The sequence below is a fragment of the Oncorhynchus mykiss genome, chromosome 15 (assembly GCF_057628025.1).
Source record: "Oncorhynchus mykiss isolate SJ-2025 chromosome 15, ASM5762802v1, whole genome shotgun sequence".
Classification (NCBI taxonomy): Eukaryota; Metazoa; Chordata; class Actinopteri; order Salmoniformes; family Salmonidae; genus Oncorhynchus; species Oncorhynchus mykiss.
The window spans coordinates 47518642-47538593 of NC_143036.1; the positions used below are offsets into that span (position 1 = coordinate 47518642).

The window sequence follows — 19952 nt, forward strand, 5'->3', positions numbered from 1 at the left end:
ATTTACAATGCCAGACCTGCCGTGTGGTACTGGCACATGACTTGGGCGCTATTGAGTCTCGGCAGCTAACCAAGCGAGGGTCATTATATACAACAGTTAGATCGATGGATATGTTCCCATGACCAATTATAACGACGAACAAAATGTTATGATTGTTTACAGTTGAAAATTTGGAACTGGCTCCAGTGTAGGCCCTCCGCGATTTGATATAGCGCTGAGCGTCTATTTCAACAATGAGGCCCAAGAGGGTGTGGTATATGGGTTATATACCAAGGCTACGGGTTGTTCTTTCACGACGCAACGCGGAGTGCTTGCATACAGCCCTTAGCCGTGGTACATAGGCCACATACCACTAACCCCCAAAGTGCCTTATTGCTTTTATAAACCGGTTGCCAACACAGTAAGGCAAGAAACTACACATCTATATTGAACATGTTGCTTTAATAAATACATTCACAATAAATATATACTGCCAGAAAAAGTAGTCCGGACGAAAGTCTCAACGCTAAACTGGTTGCAACATAACCACAGGCTAGATGGCAAGCTTACATTAAATTTATGCAAAAACCGAGTATTAGCGCCCCTTTATAGAATGACTAACACATGACAATTATTTATTAATGTTGATCTGAATGTTGTCATTTATTGTGCACAAATGAAAAAAATTGTTCCATGTTTGTTGGCTCCACGCTACTGTAAATGGATGACGGAGGTAGTAGTTTGTGTACATCTGTGACGAGCCAGCTATTTTTCAGGGTTTTGGCAGCATTGTTGCGAGGGTGTTCACTCCTATCGGCTCTTGACATGTGTACCTTGAAACACAGGGGGAAACAACGTTAGCTAATAGTTAGGACTACAAAACGACCGGTTATATTGTCAGGGTACATTTAGAATGATGTAACTAGCTAACTAACAGTTACATACCATACGTATCCATTCACTGCTTTGTCGCATCCCTCAACTTTTTAATTACGCTGAGAGACGACACATTGTTGCGCGTTGTGATTTCGGTGTCCTGTATATTCCATGCCAGACTGAGAGGGGGTCAATGATATGTCGGTTCAAATCCAGCGGCAGTTTAGCTGCTAATCCCATCTTTTTCGCCATTCATGTTTCTCACTTAACCATAGAAGTCCCGTAAAATGACTTTCAGCTCCATTTTGGTTGTATTCACAAACTCACAATGTATCCCTTGTTCGGCGCACCAGTCAGTGAAGCGGGTAAGTGCCCACTTTGTTTGTTTCACAATTCGTTTCGGTTTCTCCAAATTAATTTTAACTTTTATTTTCTACATCGGCATGTGGAACTATTGTTGCTGTAGCCATTTTATCGAGGTGAAAAGGCGCAATGATATCATGGTGAACGTAAACAGTCTCACATACACACGGCTAAATGCTGTTTTTAGCCAATCAGAATCCAGTATGCAAACTACCCGGTTTATAAAGAGCTCTATACTAAGAATAACGCTTCTGACCGAGAGTGTCGCTTCTGACCTGTAAAGTTTCTGACTGAGGGCCCATTTTATTCAACACCTCAGTTCAGATGTGGACAAGGAGTCATCCTCCAGTGAAGATGAGAGGACGATCGGGACAGACCGGACATCCTGGTACCTGGTCACATCCAGCTGTGACCTGTCAATCAAGGCAGGTGGGGCGGAGCTCCACCTGTTTTGAGGGAGGCCCAACATGTTTTGCATGTTATTCTGACATTAATACCTGTCACATATCAGTTTAAAAAAAACATGTGAATAAAATAATTGACTTAATATAGCCACATACAAACTTGGTCTCTTGTTTGCTTTCTTGAGTAAGGCATCTCCAAAATGCAGGTGTTTCAGCCTAGTTCAGTGCTTTTTGTGGTGGTGGGGCAGCCAGCGGAAAATGCGGAGCGAAGGGCTTGGTAATGTTCTCCAGTTGCGCCGTGATTGGGGAATGTTCTCCAGTTGCGCCGTGATTGGCTCAGTGTTCTGTCTCATGGGGACACGACATCACCGCAAAATCTAAGTACCCATCCAAGTAGGCTCAAGGTTATTGGCCACAGATACAATGACGTCAAATTACATTATATCTACAGTAGCGTGGTTTTCCTATAGGAGGAAGCAGAATGCAGAGTACCTTTAATTTATATATATATATATATATATATATATATATATATATATATATGTATATATATATATATATGTATATGTTGAGACTGGTGTTTTGCAGGTACTATTTAATGAAGCTGCCAGTTGAGGATACTAGAGGATACTCTTCTCATACTAGACACTCTAATGTACTTGTCGTCTTCTATTCTGGTTAGAGACAGTTTGCTCTGTTCTGTGAAGGGAGTAGTACACAGCGTTGTACAAGATCTTTTTAGTTTCTTTGCAATTTCTCACATGGAATAGCCTTCATTTCTCAGAACAAGAATAGACTGACGAGTTTCAGAAGGAAGTACTTTGTTTCTGCCCATTTTGAGCCTGTAATCATTTTGAGCCTGTTTCAGCTGTGCTAACATAATTGCAAAAGGGATTTCTGATGATCAATTAGCCTTTTAAAATGATAAACTTGGATTAGCTAACACAACGTGCCATTGGAACACAGGAGTGATGGTTGCTGATAATGGGAATAATTTTGCACGCCCAATTTTTCAGTTTTTGATTTGTTAAAAAAGTTTGAAATATCCAATAAATGTCGTTCCACTTCATGATTGTGTCCCACTTGTTGTTGATTCTTCACAAAAAAATACAGTTTTATATCTTTATGTTTGAAGCCTGAAATGTGGCAAAAGGTCGCAAAGTTCAAGGGGGCCGAATACTTTCGCAAGGCACTGTATATGGACTCAGAACCAAAACAAATGATCTAATGATTCTGTGTCTACGCAGCAAAATTTGCAGATCTGGGATAGTTGTATCCCACATGTATAACATGGTTGGACGGAACAGTGCATTTCCGCAAAATCAAGTTGATCCCTGACAGTTGGATGATGGACATGAGTGAGATCTTAGAATCATCCAGCAGCGAGGAGGACACGGAAGGAAAGGAGAGTGAAGAGGAGGTGCTAAGGGTGGTCACACCATTGTGGTTTCCTACCTCCTCAACTACCCCAACAACATCCTGTTGGTCCCCGAACCAGACCTATAGCAGCTCATACCCCCCTCACATGACACCTCTCAGGTAGGGACCACTGGTTTAATAAAAGACAAACAACTATTGTACTTCTACAAACATGTTTGTTTATTTGTCTGGATGGAGTTGTATTGACACCACATGTTGATACCAAATATACTTTTGTAATATCTCCTTACATCTTACCTAACCCAAACAGGCTCCACAAATTACATTCCAAGCCCTGGCCATGGTGGTGCCTCGCTATAAGCCAGACAGAGTACCATCCAACATCGCAGCACCTCCACCCATCATCGCAAAAGTTCAGTCCAACAGTAAATATAGGTCTAACCCTGACCAAGTTGACAACTAGACACCAGCTGACTGCACAAGACATCAAAGCGTTACAGGTCATGTCCACTGTAGGGTAAAGCCTTGGCTGTTGTCTTGTTGGCTGTCTTGTTGTCTTGTTGGCTGTCAGGCAAAAACAAAGTGTTGGAGAAGAAAGTAAAAGTGCAATATGTGCTATGTAAGAAAGCTAACGTTTCAGTTCCTTGCTCAGAACATGAGAACATATGAAAGCTGGTGGTTCCTTGAAGACATGAGTCTTCAATATTCCCAGGTAAGAAGTTTTAGGTTGTAGTTATTATAGCAATTATAGGACTATTTCCCTCTATACCATTTGTATTTCATTAATCTTTGATTATTCTTATAGGCACTTTAGTATTGCCAGTATAACAGTATAGCTTCCGTCCCTCTCCTCGCTCCTCCCTGGGCTCGAACCAGCAACACACCGACAACAGCCACCATCCGGCTAAATACTTATTTTCCACCATAATTTGCAAATAAATTCATTACAAATCCTACAATGTGATTTTCTGGATTTTTTTTCTCATTTTGTCTGTCATAGTTGAAGTGTACCTATGATGAAAATTACAGGCCTCTCTCATCTTTTTAAGTGGGATAACTTGCACAATTGGTGGCTGACTAAATACTTTTTTGCCCCACTGTAACTCTCAGCTGTATTCTGGATGTAAATCTGAGCCAGATGCTGGATGTAAATCTGAGCCGGAAGCTGGATATAATTCTCAGCTGTATTCTGGATGTAACTCTCAGCCAGATGCTGGAACTCTCAGCAGGATGCTGGATGTAACTCTCAGCCAGATGCTGGATGTAAGTATGTGAATGATGCTGGATGTTAATGTAACTCTGAGCTGGATGTAACTCTGAGCCGGATGCTGAATATTGTAACTCTGACTTGGATGCTATTCTGGATGGAACATCCAGCTAAGTGTTACAGCTCCTACTGGATGTCAGGGCAGAGTGGGACGTATAATAATTTTTGTCGCCCACAACCATTTTACATTTCCACGTAGAGCCAACTGGCTCCTTCAGTTCGGGAAAATTTGATTTGATCTATAAACATTGATTTTGGAAAAGCAAAAAGTGGGATGATTGATAAGCAATGACCGTCACACGCGATCTGTGGTAGTTTCCACGTACATTTCCTCTCCATTTGTCATTTCAGTCGGGTTGTTTATTCCACGAGCCTCGAAACAGGATCATTCCGTCGACATTCTCCTGCGTGGTGCGCAGTAAGTCAATGATTTATTTTTCTGTAGTTTAAAAAAACATTATTATCACGATCATCAATACAAGTCATAGCACTACGCTTTACGAAACCATTGTCTTATGTTGCCTATTTGTATTTATTATAGCCGCACAGGACTCTGTTGTAGTCTTAAAGTTTGATACAGCCTATGCATTTGTGAACGTCAAATGCGCTCATGAATTGGTTGCATATGATAAAGACACAGTCGCCACACTTTTGTCAGAATTGGGAGCTAGCCTACTTTCATTTCGTGTAATAGACTCGTCTACTCTTTCTATATGCTGACGATTTAAAACTTAGGCCTACTCTGTGCCGTTTTTGATCATTTAAATTAGCCTAATGATATACCCATTTTGATTATTGAATAGCATACTAGATAATGCTCGATGATTTTAGCTCAACTGTTTAACCCCACCATAATACATTCCCCATGGTCTTTGTTCACCCCATCATAACCCAAATATTATGGCTTAGAAAAAATAAAAACGAACTACCCACTGGGCTAACACTGGCTGAATCAACGTTGTTTCCATGTCATTTCAATTCAATTACGTTGAACCAACGTGGAATTGAAGTGGATTTGATGTCTGTGCCCAGAGGGTAGTTTCAAAATATGGTTAAAACTTTCATGTTTACCTAATGGACTGCTAGTCCTTGCATTCATAGCCATCTATGAATTTGAGATCGGTTACATTTATTCAGCTCTATCCCTCAGCTTTATGGCAAATCAAGTGGCGGGGCTGCTCTTTTTTGTTTTTCGAGTTAAGGAGCCGGCCTTAAATTGAAGTTTTCAGCAGGAGGTCACTAGTCAGGCATGCCACTTTGTGACCGTGATAATAGCTTTGGCTACTACACATAGACTAATGCATAGCCTACTTGGCCTTCTAATTTGCATGGTTGTCTTGCGTTGTACTTTTGCATTAGTGGCACCTTGCAAAGAGGTATCACTTTTCTTAAAACTATTCTTTATCATTTGTTATAAGCAGTATGAGCCAATTATTATAAGGTTCATGATATGTAAAGTATCTATGTATCAAGACACAGGATTATAACCACATCATAATGCATAATACCTGCAGTAAAGTGTCACCATCTTGTAGACCCTAAGATTATTTGTATTTATCTCAGTGTATAGACAATGGCAACTGCTCTAAGTGGCCATAACCCAGGTGGACGCGGACCAAACCAACGCAAAGGTCGGATTTTAGGCATTATTGATGCCATTCAGGATGCAGTCGGACCACCAAAACAGGCTGCTGCTGACCGCCGAACAGTTGAAAAAACTTGGAAACTTATGGACAAAGTGGTACGTTTGTTTGAATTCAATTGCATAATTTATGCTTCGAATGAGCTTATACCTGCAGTAGACTGACTTTTCCTCCCTATTTGATCGAATGCTTTCCAGTTTCAATAACGTAAACCTAAATTGCCTTTCTCCCTATGTGTGCAGGCAAATTAGGGGTTGTTTAATCATTAGGTTTTAAGCATTGGTCAAAATACAATGTTGTTATTTTAGTTAAGATTTAATATATTGGGATGAACATGAGTCAAAAGGAAATTGCAATTGTAGCTCAGTTAGGCAGAATGCAACAAACAGAATTAACATGTCTGAACTATCCTCCTAATAACTCATGGTATTGCAAACTTCTCTCTGCAGGTTCGTCTCTGTCAGAACCCTAGACTACAGCTGAAAAACAGCCCCCCATACATCTTGGATATCTTACCTGACACGTACCAGCATCTGCGGCTAATTCAGTGCAAATATGAGGAGAGCCAGAGACTGACTCAGCTCAGCGAGAATGATTACTTTAAGGTCTACATTGAAAGCCTAATGAAGAAATCGAAAAGGGCTATCCGGCTTTTCAAAGAAGGCAAGGAGAGGATGTATGAGGAGCAGTCCCAGGACAGGTAAGGAAAAGAAGGTCTACGTGTGTTTTGAGTATAAGTTTACGATGCCTCTGTTTGGTGAATATCCTATGTTACTGTTGCTATTGGTGTTGTTTCCATCACTTGAGGCAGGCGCACATGGTGTAAATACAGAGCATTCAGAATGTATTTACACACATTAACTTTTTCCACATTTTGTTGCGTTACAAGATGGGATTAGAATGGATTTAATTGTCATTTTTTCGTCAACGATCTACACAATACTCTAATATCAAAGTCTAAGAAATTCTAACATTTATAAAAAATAAATAAAACACAAATATACAGTATCTTGATTAGATAAGTTGTCAACCCCCTGAGTCAATACATGTTAGAATCACCTTTGGCAACTATTACAGCTGTGAGTCTTTCTGGGTAAGTCTCTTAAGAGCTTTGCTTACCTGGAATGTACAATATTTGCACATTATTAATTCAAAAATTCTTCAAGTTCTGTCTAGTTGGTTGTTGATCATTGCTAGACAGCCATTTTCAAGTCTTGCTGATTTGACTCAAAACTGTAACGAGGCCACTCAGGAACATTCAATTAGGTCTTGGTAAGAAATTCCAGTTTATATTTGGCCTATTTGGTTTTAGGTTATTGTCCTGCTGAGAGGTACATTTGTCTCCCAGTGTCTGTTGGAAAGCAGACTGAATCAGGTTTTCCTGTAGGATTTCCCTATGCTTAGCTCTATTCCATTTCTTTTTATCATAAAAAAACTCCCTTGTCGATGACAAGCATACCCAAAACATGATACAGCCACCACCATGCTTGAAAATATGAAGAGTGGTACTCAGTGATGTGTTGTGTTGGATTTGCTCCATTCATAACGCTTTGTATTCAGGACATAAAGTTAATTTCTTTGCCACTTTTTTTTGCAGTTTTACTTTAGTGACTTATTGCAAACAGGATGCATGTTTTGGAATATTTTTATTCTGTACAGGCTTCCTTCTTTTCACTCTGTCTGTCAATTTGGTTAGTATTGTGGAGTAGCTCCAATGTTGTTGACCCATCCTCAGTTTTCTCCTATCACAGCCATTAAACATTAACCTAATGGTGAAATCCCTGAGAGGTTTCCTTCCTCTACAGCAACTGAGTTAGGGAGGATGCCTGTATAATTGTAGTGACTGGGTGTATTGATACACCATCCAAAGTGTAATTAATGACTTTACCATGCTCAAAGGGATATTCAGTGTTGGCTTATTTTATTTTTTACCAATCTACCAATACAGTAGGTGCCCTTCTTTTCGATATCCAGCATCTGGCTACAACAATATGTAGAAAAAGTCAAGGGGTGTGAATACTTTCTGTAGGCACATTACATGTATGCAGTGTGATTAACACTAGCAGAGCTCGTGCACGTGTTTATATCGTGTGCGCATGCCTCAGATGATAGAAAGAAAGAAGTAAGTGCCAGCGTTTTGAAATGTTGGTTTAATGATACTTTCCTGTGGATATTTTGTCTTAAATGTAGAGTAAGTTCTATGGACAGTGACAGGGAATATAGGCCTAAATTGCGAAAGGAAATACTGGTTTGAGCCAGTGGTCCACCACGTATGAGCAGTGTCACCCACTTTAATTGTTCTTATGGAATGTGCTACGCAAAAACAGCTAATTTGTGCATCGCACTGGGCACACATTGGTTTAATCAACGTTGTTTCCATGTAATTTCAATGCAATTATGTTGAATCTATGTGGAATAGACGTTGAATTGACATCTGTGTCAAGTGAGATGTTACCTCCCATAAATACTAAATTATTTAACTGGACTTCACTCCATGATCTGCAGTTACTAGTGAAATAATTGACAATTGTGTGGTGTAGGCGTTGACCCGAACACACAGGGACCGTAAATAGGCAGGATGATAACTGCACAAATGCTATTGAGACAGGTTTCAGTGAAAATAAAGGCTTTAAATTAAAAACATAGAAATACACTACATGCTCAAAAGTGTGTGGACTCCCGCTCGTCGAACTAATTCCAAAATCATGGGCATTAATATGGAGTTGGTACCCCTTTGCTGCTTACAACAGCCTCTTATGGGAAGACTTTCCTGTCTTAGGTCTCTCTTTATGTAGTGTTGTGTTGTCTCTCTTGTCGTGATATATAGATTAAAAAAAAAATCCCAGCCCCCGTCCCCACAGGAGGCCTTTTTGGCTTTTGGTAGGCCGTCATTGTCAATAAGAATTTGTTCTTAACTGACTTGCCTAGTTAAATAAAGGTTAAATAAATAAAATAAATGTTGGAACATTGCTGCAGGGACTTGCTTTCATTCAGCCACAAGAGCATTAGTGAGGTCGGGCACTGATGTTGGTTGATTTGGCCTGGCTCGCAGTCAGCGTTCAAATTCATCCCAAAGGTATTCAATGGGGTTGAGATCAGCGCTCTGTGCAGGCCAGTTCTTCCACACCGATCTCGACAAACCATTTCTGTATGGACCTCGCTTTGTGCATGGGGGCATTGTCATTCTGAAACAGGAAAGGGCCTTCCCCAAACTGTTGCCACAAAGTTGGAAACACAGCATATAGAATTTCATTGAATGCTGTAGCATTAAGATTTCCCTTCACTGGAACTAAGGGGTCTAGCCCGAACCATGAAAAACAGCCCCAGACCATTATTCCTCCTCCACAAACTTTACAGTTGGTACTATGCATTGGGGCAGGTAGAGTTCTCCTGCATCCGCCAAACACAGATTAGTCCGTCGGACTGCCTGATGAAGCGTGACTCATCACTCCAGCCGACGCTTGTCATTGCGCATGGTGATCTTAGGCTTGTGTGCAGTTGCTCAGCCCTTGAAACAGTTATTGTGCTGACATTACTTCCATAGGCATTTTAGAACTCGGTAGTGAGTGTTGCAACCAAGGACAGACGATTTTTACGCGCTACGTGCTTCAGCACTCGGCGGTCCGGTTCTGTGAGCTTGTGTGGCTTACCACTTCGTGGCTGAGCCGTTGCTGCTCCTAGATGTTTCCACTTCACAACAGCACTTACAGTTGACCGGGGCAGCTCCAGCAGGGCAGAAATTTGACGAACTGACTTGTTGGAAAGGTGGCATCCTATGACGGTGCCATGTTGAAAGTCACTGAGCTTTTCAGTACAGGCCATTCCACCGCCATTGCTTGTCTATGGAGATCGCATGGCTGTGTACTCGATTTTATACACCTGTCAACAACGGGTGTGGCTGAAATTGCCGAATCCAATAATTTGAAGGGGTGTCCACATACTTCTGTATATATAGTGTACATGATTAAACTTCCCTTAAAAGGCCTAGCTCTGTCTGGGTATAAAATGACTTAATCATCAACACTTGACTCAAACACTAAAGTTAATTGAGCTGTGGAGAGCCTTCAGCAGGCCATGCTAGTGTTCTGGTGCCAAGCTCTCAGTGCTGCACAGCCGCTGCCAACTTAGCCCATAACTAGGTCAGGTGACCTGTAGCACAAAGGATTATGGGAGCTGTAGCTGGTGGCCATCTTTGGTCAGAACCCCCCCTTGTGACACCACAATTGAAAATACTGAGAAAACAAGTGGCTTTTACTATGCACTTCAACCAGTCTTTACATCAAATAGACTTGTATTAATACAATTTATTGCAGAAGAATACAAACTGTGTGATTGTATTGATCATATCGACCCTGATAGTCGTTACATTTTTGGGGGAAAACCAGGAGCAATTATTTTGTATCGGGGTCAGTGTGCTGGTAACTGTCCCATATGGCGCTCAAACCAGTGATCCTAAGTTTCGCAACACACGTGACCGCCCTCCTTGACAACGTTCCAACTGGTTGAGCCACGCAAATTCTGCTTTGCAATTGTAACACCAGTGTTCCATTCCACTGGGCGGCAAATCTGTATGCAGACAAAAACAGGCCTTTCGCAATATTTCAAATACAATCGCGGGAAAACTAAGGTTGCAAAGCACATGGCTCCTGATGAGAGGGAAGACTCTAATCAGTGTGCTGTAGGCTATCAAAATATTTGATCAACTTCCAAATATTGTTTTACAAAGTAAAACTGGAGAGAGAGAGAGGCTTTTGTTTTGTGCATCACTGGAAAGCTTTTTTAAGACTAGAATTTCCTCCTCATATTGTAGCCTACAATGTGTCTCCACACACCTAGGCCTGGGCTATTGATGGATTCAATGCCACGTCGTTTTCATTGATCTCAGTTTCTTAGTGTCAAAGTTGTCTTGTCATTTCGATGTGGGATATTGAATAAGATTCTGCGAAGGTCTCCAGTCGTGTAATATGACATAGAATTGCATGAAATGTGTTTAAAAAAAGACTACGAAAAATGTTCCCCGTGGTGTGCAACTTCTGTAAGTGCCACTACTCTATTGCTCTTTGGCACTACGCAAGTTTAATTACATGTATGCAATGTTTTATTATAAAGGCGATTTTTATCATACATTCCGGTACTTCAGAGCTCCCCAGGTCACCCCCTCTCACGCTCACTTTTTGTTCCGGCACCTACCGATTTACAAATTAAGCACTGGCTGGGTGTTTTTTTTAAACGGTAACATCAACAAGCACTATTGCACACCTGTTCAGACCCATTTAGAAGTGCAACAGTAAGTTAATATTATTTTGTTTTCTGGGGGGGGGGGGGGGGGTTACACCAAGGTGCGCTTTGAAGAAATAGGTTTTCAGACATTTTTGGATGCTACTGTTCAAACCCGCAGCTTTCAAACATACAGCAACCCTGAGTCTGCCTAGTGAGTGCATCATCTTGATCGCTAGGTGCTCCGTTACAGGGACATGAAGTCGGGTCTAGTATATTTTTAACCTCAGCAAACAAGATCCAATCGTGAAACAGGAAGCACCTGGCTGGCTGGGTAGAGCAAACTCCCAGCTAGCACATATTGTTCCGAGAACCATATGTTTCTTAGAGCTTGGTGAAAGCGTGATTGTCGGCTGTCTCATCATTGTTGGTTGTGGGTAATCTATGGTTCTATTTAAAGTCATGTTCTTAAATTGTTCTGAGAACGTTAAGAAACAACATTCTGTGGGAATTTCAGTACTTCCACAGAACATTCCACACAAGTTCCAAAGTAGTTTTAGTTTTATGTCATATTTTACTACATTTTGGGAATGTTCACAAAAATGGTGTGACTTAAGCAAAGTTCTCAGAATGTTCAGAGGTTGTAGATTCTCTTTAATGTCAGTTGTTGGCAATATTCTGGGAATGTAAAAAATATATATATTCCACACAATTCACTTTAAAACATTTCTCAGAACATGAAGAAAACTTTAATAATGTTCAAAAATGTTTAAGGATGTTATTTAAAAACATATACATTCCATTCTTAGCATCAACAAAACTGTTTCCCTCATGTAATTTCATTCCTTTGTAAGGATCCCCATTCGGCAGCAGCTTCTCATCAAATCAAATTTCATTTTTCACATGTGCCGAATACAATAGGTGTAGACTTTACCGGGAAATGCTTATGAGCCCATTCCCAACAATGCAAACTTAAAAAGTATAAAAAATTAACCAAAAAGGAAGTAGGAACAAAATAACAATAACGAGATTTTATACAAGGACTACCAGTACCGAGTCAGTGTGCAGAGGTACGAGGTAGTTGAGGTAATTGGTACAAAAGTTTGTACACCTACTCATTAAAGGTTTTTCTTTATTTTGACTATTTTCTACATTGTAGAATAATAGTCAATACATCAAAACTATGAAATAAGTGTTATAATATATAATTAAAATATATAATAAAGAATCTAAAAAATTAATTTTAGATTCTTCAAAGTAGCCTCCCTTTGCCTTGATGACAGCTTTGCACACTCTTGGCATTCTCTCAACCAGCTTCACCTGGAATGCCTTTCCTACAGTCTTGAAGGAGTTCCCACATATGCTGAGCACTTGTTGGCTGCTTTTCTTTCACTCTGCGGTCCAACTCATCCCAACCATCTTACTGGGGTTGAAATTGGGTGATTGTGGAGGCCAGGTCATCTGATGCAGCTCTCCATCACTCTCCTTCTTGGTCAAATAGCCCTTACACAGCCTGGAGGTGTGTTGGGTCATTGTCCTGTTGAGAAACAAATGATAGTCCCACTAGCTGCAAACCAGATGGGATGGCGTATCGCTGCAGAATGCTGTGGTAGCCATACTGGTTAAGTGTGCCTTGAATTCAAAATGAATCACACAGTGTCACCAGCAAAGCACCCTCACACTATCACACCACCTCCTCCATGCTTCACAGTGGGAACCACACATGCGAAGATCATCTGTTCACCTACTTTGCGTCTCACAAACACAGCGGAGGGAACCAAAAATCTCTCATTTGGACTCCTCAGTCCAAAGGACATATTTCCATTGCTTGTGTTTCTTGGCCCAAACACGTCTCTTCTTCTCATTGGTGTCCTTTAGTAGTGGTTTCTTTTCAGCAATTTGGCAATGAAGGCCTGATTCACCCTGTTTCCTCTGAACAGTTGATGTTGAGATGTGTCTGTTACTTGAACTCTGTGAAGCATTTGTTTGGGCTGCAATTTCTGAGCCTGGTAACTCTAATGAACTTATCCCCTGCAGCTGAGGTAACTCTGGGTCTTCCTTTCCTGTGGCGGTCCTCATTAGAGCCAGTTTCATCATAGCGCTTGGTGGTTTTTGCGACTGCACTTGAAGAAACCTTCAAAGTTCTTGAAATTTTCCGTATTGACTGACCATGTCTTAAAGTAATGATGGACTGTCGTTTCTCTTTGCTTATTTGAGCTGTTCTTGCCATACTATGGAATTGGTCTTTTGCCAAATAGGGATATCTACCTTGTCACAACACAACTGATTGTCTCAATTGCATTAAGAAGGAAATAAATGAACTTTTAACAAGGCACACCTGTTTAATTGAAATGCATTCCAGGTGACTACCTCATGAAGCTGGTTGAGAGAATGCCAAGAGTCTGCAAAGCTGTCATCAAGGCAAAGGGTGGCTACTTTGAATAACATAAATATAAAATATATTTAGATTTGTTTAACACTTTTTTGGTTACTACATGATTCCATGTGTGTGTTATTTCATAGTTTTGATGTCTTCACTATAATTCTACAATGTAGAAAATAGTACAAATAAAAAAAAAACTTGAATGAGTAGGTGTGTCCAAAATTTGACTGGTACTGTACATGTAGGTAGGGGTAAAATTGACTTGGCAATCATGATAGATAATAAAGAGTAGCAGAAGCGTATGTCAATATGCCTATGTGTGCATGTTCTGTGTGTGGGTTTGTGTGTTGGAGTGTCAGTGTAGCACATGTGGGTAGAGTCCAGTGAGTGTGCATAGAGCCGGAGCTAGAGAGTCAGTGCAAATATTCAGGTTAGCCACTTGATTAACTGTTCAGCAGTCTTATGGCTTGGGGGAAGAAGCTGTTCAGTAGACTTTTGGTCCCAGACATGATTCTCCGGTACTGCTTGCCGTGCGGTAGCAGAGAGAACAGTCTATGACTTGGGTGGCTGGAGTCTTTGACAATTTTTAGGGCCTTCCTCTAACACCGCCTGGTATAGAGGTCCTGGATGGCAGGGAGCTCAGCCCCAGTGATGTACTGGGCCGTACGCACTACCCTCTGTAGTGCCTTACGGTCGGATGCCAAGGAGTTGCCATTCAAGCGGTGATGCAGCGGTCAAGATGCTCTCCGTGGTGCAGCTGTATAACTTTTTGAGGATCTGAGGGCTAGCCTTGGGCGAAGTAATGTTTATACCCTATACCGGTGTATTTCGAAATACCGACGCTATGATTTTCAATACCACAGGCTGTGGGGGTGCGTGCTATGCCACCGCTTCTAATTATATGTTAAATATAACTATAAGAAGTCTAAGATAAATACATTATTTATTTGGAGCCCAGGGCTCCAGCTATGCATTTGGTTTGCTAACTTGCTAGATAAGTGTCTAGATGTCAAAATCAAGCTTCTTGTTTACAGCAGAGACCTTCAGTCCTCTCCTGGATCAAGATCCCTGTTGCTTAAACAGTTTTGTCCATTAAAAAAATGGTGAACCTTGTGTGTACATTTGGTAATACCGTATACCTGGTATGGTACAGAAACAGAATGACAATCTGGATACCGCCCAACCCTACTGAGAGTTCATGCCAAGTCTTTTCAGCCTCCTGTCGTTCCCTATTCTTGACTATGTTGGTATGTTTAGAACATGATACATCCTTAGGGATGTGGACACTAATGACCTTAAAGCTCTCGACCCACTCCACTACAGCCCCTTCAATGTGAATGGGGGCGTGTTTAGTGCTGTTACGGTGACTGTATTTCCGCCACACCGGTGGTCACGGGTCATGATGGCAGTCAAATTCCATGTGACCGTTTAGTCACGGTAATTAGTCTTCTCCAAGCTCTGATGCTGCTGATGGTCATTAGTAGACTACCAAACTTGCTAACTGCCTTGTACTCAGCACTCTATTGTCCCTTTAATCACTCTGACATCACTGCAAATGTAATCAAAAATCTAATCAAACACTTCATGAAAGCCCACGAATTCATGTTGCGCAACATTTCTATAGGCTATACAATTGTGTTAGGAAACAGAGCGATGGCCTCTTAAAAATAGGAGGATCCTATCAGCTTTCTATAGGCTAGGCCTACTATATTTATTTCTCAACTTTCCTAATATTAAGCACATTGCTTCTCTTTAAAACAGGAGTATAGCCTACCTGGCTGGCATGAAAATTAACCACGGGAACAGCGTCCTCCTTTCGCTATGGATTACATGTATTTTTTTCCCGCTGCCCTTGATTCGAGATACGTGCATGATAATGGTCCATTCAAAATCAAAACAAACTTCACACACATATTAATTAGTATGTGTAAAGACAAGATTCAATCAAGAATAGTGTAATTGGTGACAATATTAGCCTATCACTTGTGAAGGCAAACAGTGCATGCTTTTTCAAATCATAGTTTCACACCTCATGTCGCCTAGCCCATAGGCCTATATGTTTTGATAAGGTTTGTATCAAGTGGCCAAATAACTTCTTAAAAGGAAGCCCATTAATCCGGTTTAGAACGGGTGTAGAGTCTAACTGGCATACATAACGCAGCGCGTGAGTTTCAAGTTTGGGCAAGATCATTTTCACCATAACAATGCCCCTTTTATAATAAAAGCATTACATGCATAATCACATTTGTGTTCATGGTGTTTTCCTGCTAATAGAACATTTTCTCTTATTGCTGTGTGGACATTGCTGCGCTTATAATGTGAAGAAATAGCCTATTAGTTTATCAACATTTTAAGCTAAATGTTCCCATCTGTTGCGTCAGGCTCATTGCTTAAAATCTTTTTTTTTATGCTAGTGGTTGTATTAATTCGGGATCTATCGCATCCCACAACTGTCCTGGACTATGTTCAGAATGTTAATTGTGTTCAGCCTGCGCAAAAGCAAAGCAGAGCTCATGCCTTTCATGCAACTTTCAGATCATCATTAGAGTCGCATCATGCAGCCTTGCAATGTATTAAAAATCAGAAAATATAGCCCAGCGTTTGTAGAACAACTAAAGTTACATGAATAACTCTACATTAAGCATATAGGAGCATATAGCTCAATATACATATATAAAATAATGCCATGGAATTCTAAGCAAATCTGACATAGCCACATCAGGGCCTAGCATAAGGACAACTCAGAGTATTCCGTTCTTCTGAAATAGACTACATTTTCTTCGTATCATGTTTCTTTAGACCTGTCTAAAATAAATAATGGGTTTATTGTGATGGTGTAGGCTATATTACATGGATTTATTAGACTTTTTAAAATGTAGCTGTTCCAAAGGTCTGTATCAGTGGCTTGTAGGCTGTGCGTGGAAGCCAGGAGATGCTAAATGTGTCATGTCCGCCACAGGTCTAGGTGTGCTTCAACCTTCCGTTTCCTGTAGTCCACTATCAGCTCCTTTGTCTTGCTGACATTTAGGGAGAGGTTGTTTTCCTGGCACCACATTGCCAGGTCTCTGACGACCTCTCTATAGGCTGTTTCGGTGTCATTGGGAATCAGGCCTACCACGATTGTGTCATTGGCAAACTTATTGATGATGTTGGAGTTGTGTACGGCCACACAGTCGTGGGAGAACAGGATGGGGCTAAGCAGGCATGTGTTAAGGGTCAGCGTGGCAGATGTGTTGTTGCCTACCCTTACAACCTGGGGACGGCCCGTCAGGAAGTCCAGGATCCAGTTACATAGGGAGGTGTTCAGTCCCAGGGTCCTTAGCTTAGTGATGAGCTTGATGGGCACTATGGTGTTAAATGCTGAGCTGTAGTAAATAAACAGTATTCTAATGTAGGTGTTCCTTTTGTCGAGGTGGGAAAATCCAGTGTGGATTGCAATAGAGATGGTCTGCTTGAAACATGTAGGTATTACAGACTGGCAGACTGGGTCAGGGAGAGGTTGAAAATGTCAGTGAAGATACTTGTCAGCTGGTCAGCGCATGCTCTGATTATCCGTCCTGATAATGTGTCTGGCCCTGCGGCCTTGTGAATGTTAACCTGTTTGAATGTCTTACATCCGCTACAGAGAGCACGATCACACAGTCATCCGGAACAGTTGGTGCTCTTATGCATGGTTCAGTGTTGGTAGCCTCAAAGCGAGCATAGAAGGCATTTAGCTCATCTGGTAGGCTTGCATCACTTGGCAGCTTGCGGCTTGATTTCCTTGTTACCCGGGATAGTTTACAAGCCCTGCCATATAGAATGGATGGTGGAGGTGGTTTATCCACTCGCTAACATAGTCTCGTCAGGAATCCCTGAACGACTTCTTTGGTTTAGGGTTTTCAGTATCTGGAAAAATAAGCCGCCAGCTGAATCTAGTTGATGATCCCTGTCATTGTATGTGGACACCAGTTTATTTTGCATCATTGAAGTAATGAAGTAGAAGTCATACAGTTGAAGTTGGAACTCAGTTTTTCACAATTCCTGACATTTAATCCTAGTAAAAATCCCTGTCTTAGGTCAGTTAGGATCACCACTTTATTTTAAGAATGTTGAATGTCAGAATAATAGTAGAGAGAGATTTATTTCAGCTTTTATTTCTTTCATCACATTCCCGTTGGTCCGAAGTTTACAAACACTGAATTAGTATTTGGTAGCATTGCCTTTAAATTGTTTAACTTCGGTCAAACATTTCGGGTAGCCTTCCACAAGCTTCCCACAATAAATCAGAGCTGGTGTAACTGAGTCAGGATGTGGACCTCCTTGCTCGCACACGCTTTTTCAGTTCTGCCCACAAATTTTCTATAGACTTGAGGTCAGGGCTTTGTGATGGCCACTCCAATACCTTGACTTTGTTGTCCTTAAGCCATTTTGCCACAACTTTGGAAGTATGCTTGGCCATTTGGAAGACCCATTTGCGACCAAGCTTTAACTTCCAGACTGATGTATTGTTGCTTCAATATATCCACTAGAGGTCGACCGATTATGATTTTTCAACGCCGATACCGATACCGATTATTGGTGGACCAAAAAAGTCGATACCGATTAATCGGACGATTTTTAAAGAATATTTGCAATAATGACAATTACAACAATACTGAATAAACACTTATTTTAACTTAATATAATACATCAATAAAATCTATTTAGCCTCAAGTAAATAATGAAACATGTTCAATTTGGTTTAAATAATGCAAAAACAATGTGTTGGATAAGAAAGTTGAAAATTCATGATCGGTCGACCTCTCGTAGAGTGTTGCTAGCCCTGCTATGGCTAGAAAGGAGGATACTGCCTAGCATTTTTACCAATTTGTATTGTAAATTGAAGCCGCTGCTGTCTCAGTTAATGCATACTATTATTACATCTCAATGCCAACAGTGACAGATACACAATATATAGGGCGGATTGGGGTCAATTTTGACAATTACATTTCCATTGCTATGCAGCCTTTGGTTATCAATAATAGGTTGGAAAGTAATGACCCAGCTTTTGTTGACACTCCAGGTGATTTCAAAGCCCGAAAAGGTTTGAAATTCATGCACCTAAACGTTTGCAGCCTTTTTCCAGAAAGGGACTACATCAAGATCTGGGCTGACCAGGGGGATCCAGATATTTGTATTTGATCAGAAACATGGTTTTCTGAGAATTGTGGATTATGAGGTTTTACTATTGATGGTTTTAAAGTTTTCAGGGCTGATAGAATGGGCAAAGGTGGTGGTGTTGCTATCTATACTAAAAGTAACCTTTCTGTGTCTCTTTTAAAGGCTTTGTCCAGTCCTAAACAATTAGAATGTATAGCTTTAAGTATTCAACTTGGTTCTAATTCTAAAGTAACTGTTCTGGGAGTCTACAACCCTCCCTCCGCTAAGAAATGTTTGTTAACTAGTCGCACTGACTAAATAGCTTCCTTTTCTACTTCTGAAATGTTGGTCATGGGTGACTTTAACCTGTCCTGGGGAACTCAAGACTCAGACTGTTTAAAAGATTTTTGTAATAACCTAAACCTTACTCAGTTGATTACTAAACCCACATGTCCAAATCTGAAGGATTCTACTAAATCAACAATAATTGACCTTGTGTTGTCAATTACTCCAGAGAGATTTGTGGCTAGTGGTGTTTTCTCCCTTGATATTAGTGATCACTATTGTTTGTATTAGAGATGTTAGGACTCATAGGGAAAAAACATGTATTATTACCAGGATACATTTTAAACTATTTTGTGAACAAGCTTTTTTACATGATGTCTACCATTGTGATCTTAATGGTATCTTAGCTATACCTGTAACGATGAGAGTCAGGAAGCAAGTTCAGGGAGTGAGTGATTCAATAAATAAACAATACAAACCATGAACAATGCACAGACATGAAACAGAAACAATAACGCCTGGGGAAGGAGCCAAAGTGAGTGACATATATAGGGAAGGTAATCAAGGAGGTGATTGAGTCCAGGTTAGTGTCATGAGGCGCTGGTGCGCGTAATGATGGGGACATGATGGATGGATGAGCAGCATGGTGACTTAGAGGCTGGAGAGAGAGCACACATGACGGTACCCCCTCCCAGACGCTTCAGCCACAGGACGCCAACCAAGGGACATTCCCTGGGATCAGGGAACCTGTCAATCCGGTTGAGTCTCGCGAGCATGGTGACCTAGAGGCCGGAGAGAGAACACACATGACAGTACCCCCTCCCAGACGCTTCATCCACAGGACGCCAACCAAGGGACATTCCCTGGGATCAGGGAACCTGTCAATCCGGCTGAGTCTCGCGAGCATGGTGACCTAGAGCGCCGGAGAGAGAACACACATGACAGTACCCCCTCCCAGACGCTTCATCCACAGGACGCCAACCAAGGGACATTCCCTGGGATCAGGGAACCTGTCAATCCGGCTGAGTCTCGAG

General features: G+C 41.1%; 1 protein-coding gene and 2 long non-coding RNA genes across 5 annotated transcripts in view; 2 read left to right on the top strand and 1 right to left on the bottom strand.

The window, feature by feature from the left end:
- Positions 1–424: 424 nt before the first annotated feature.
- LOC118938802 (uncharacterized) lies at positions 425–1352 on the bottom strand. Its single transcript, XR_005036093.2, has 2 exons — positions 925–1352; positions 425–812 (listed from the first exon to the last, which is right to left on the bottom strand). It is a non-coding gene; the product is annotated as an uncharacterized LOC118938802 (long non-coding RNA).
- LOC149978064 (uncharacterized) lies at positions 753–1781 on the top strand. The gene is made up of 2 exons (XR_016486707.1): positions 753–1220; positions 1538–1781. It is a non-coding gene; the product is annotated as an uncharacterized LOC149978064 (long non-coding RNA).
- A 1550-nt stretch (positions 1782–3331) lies between these two features.
- Positions 3332–19952, top strand: part of cblb (Cbl proto-oncogene B, E3 ubiquitin protein ligase) — a 150832-nt gene continuing 134211 nt past the window's right edge. The window contains exons 1-4 of one of the 3 annotated variants that reach the window (XM_021563293.3): positions 3332–4265; positions 4621–4687; positions 5833–6010; positions 6362–6612. In XM_021563293.3, the coding sequence (XP_021418968.3) occupies positions 5843–6010; positions 6362–6612 (419 nt within the window). In that variant the 5' untranslated portion in view covers positions 3332–4265; positions 4621–4687; positions 5833–5842. Of the gene's footprint in view, positions 4266–4339; positions 4688–5832; positions 6011–6361; positions 6613–19952 lie in introns of those variants that run through there. The other 2 variants (XM_021563294.3, XM_090200188.1) reach the window with 2 other exon arrangements.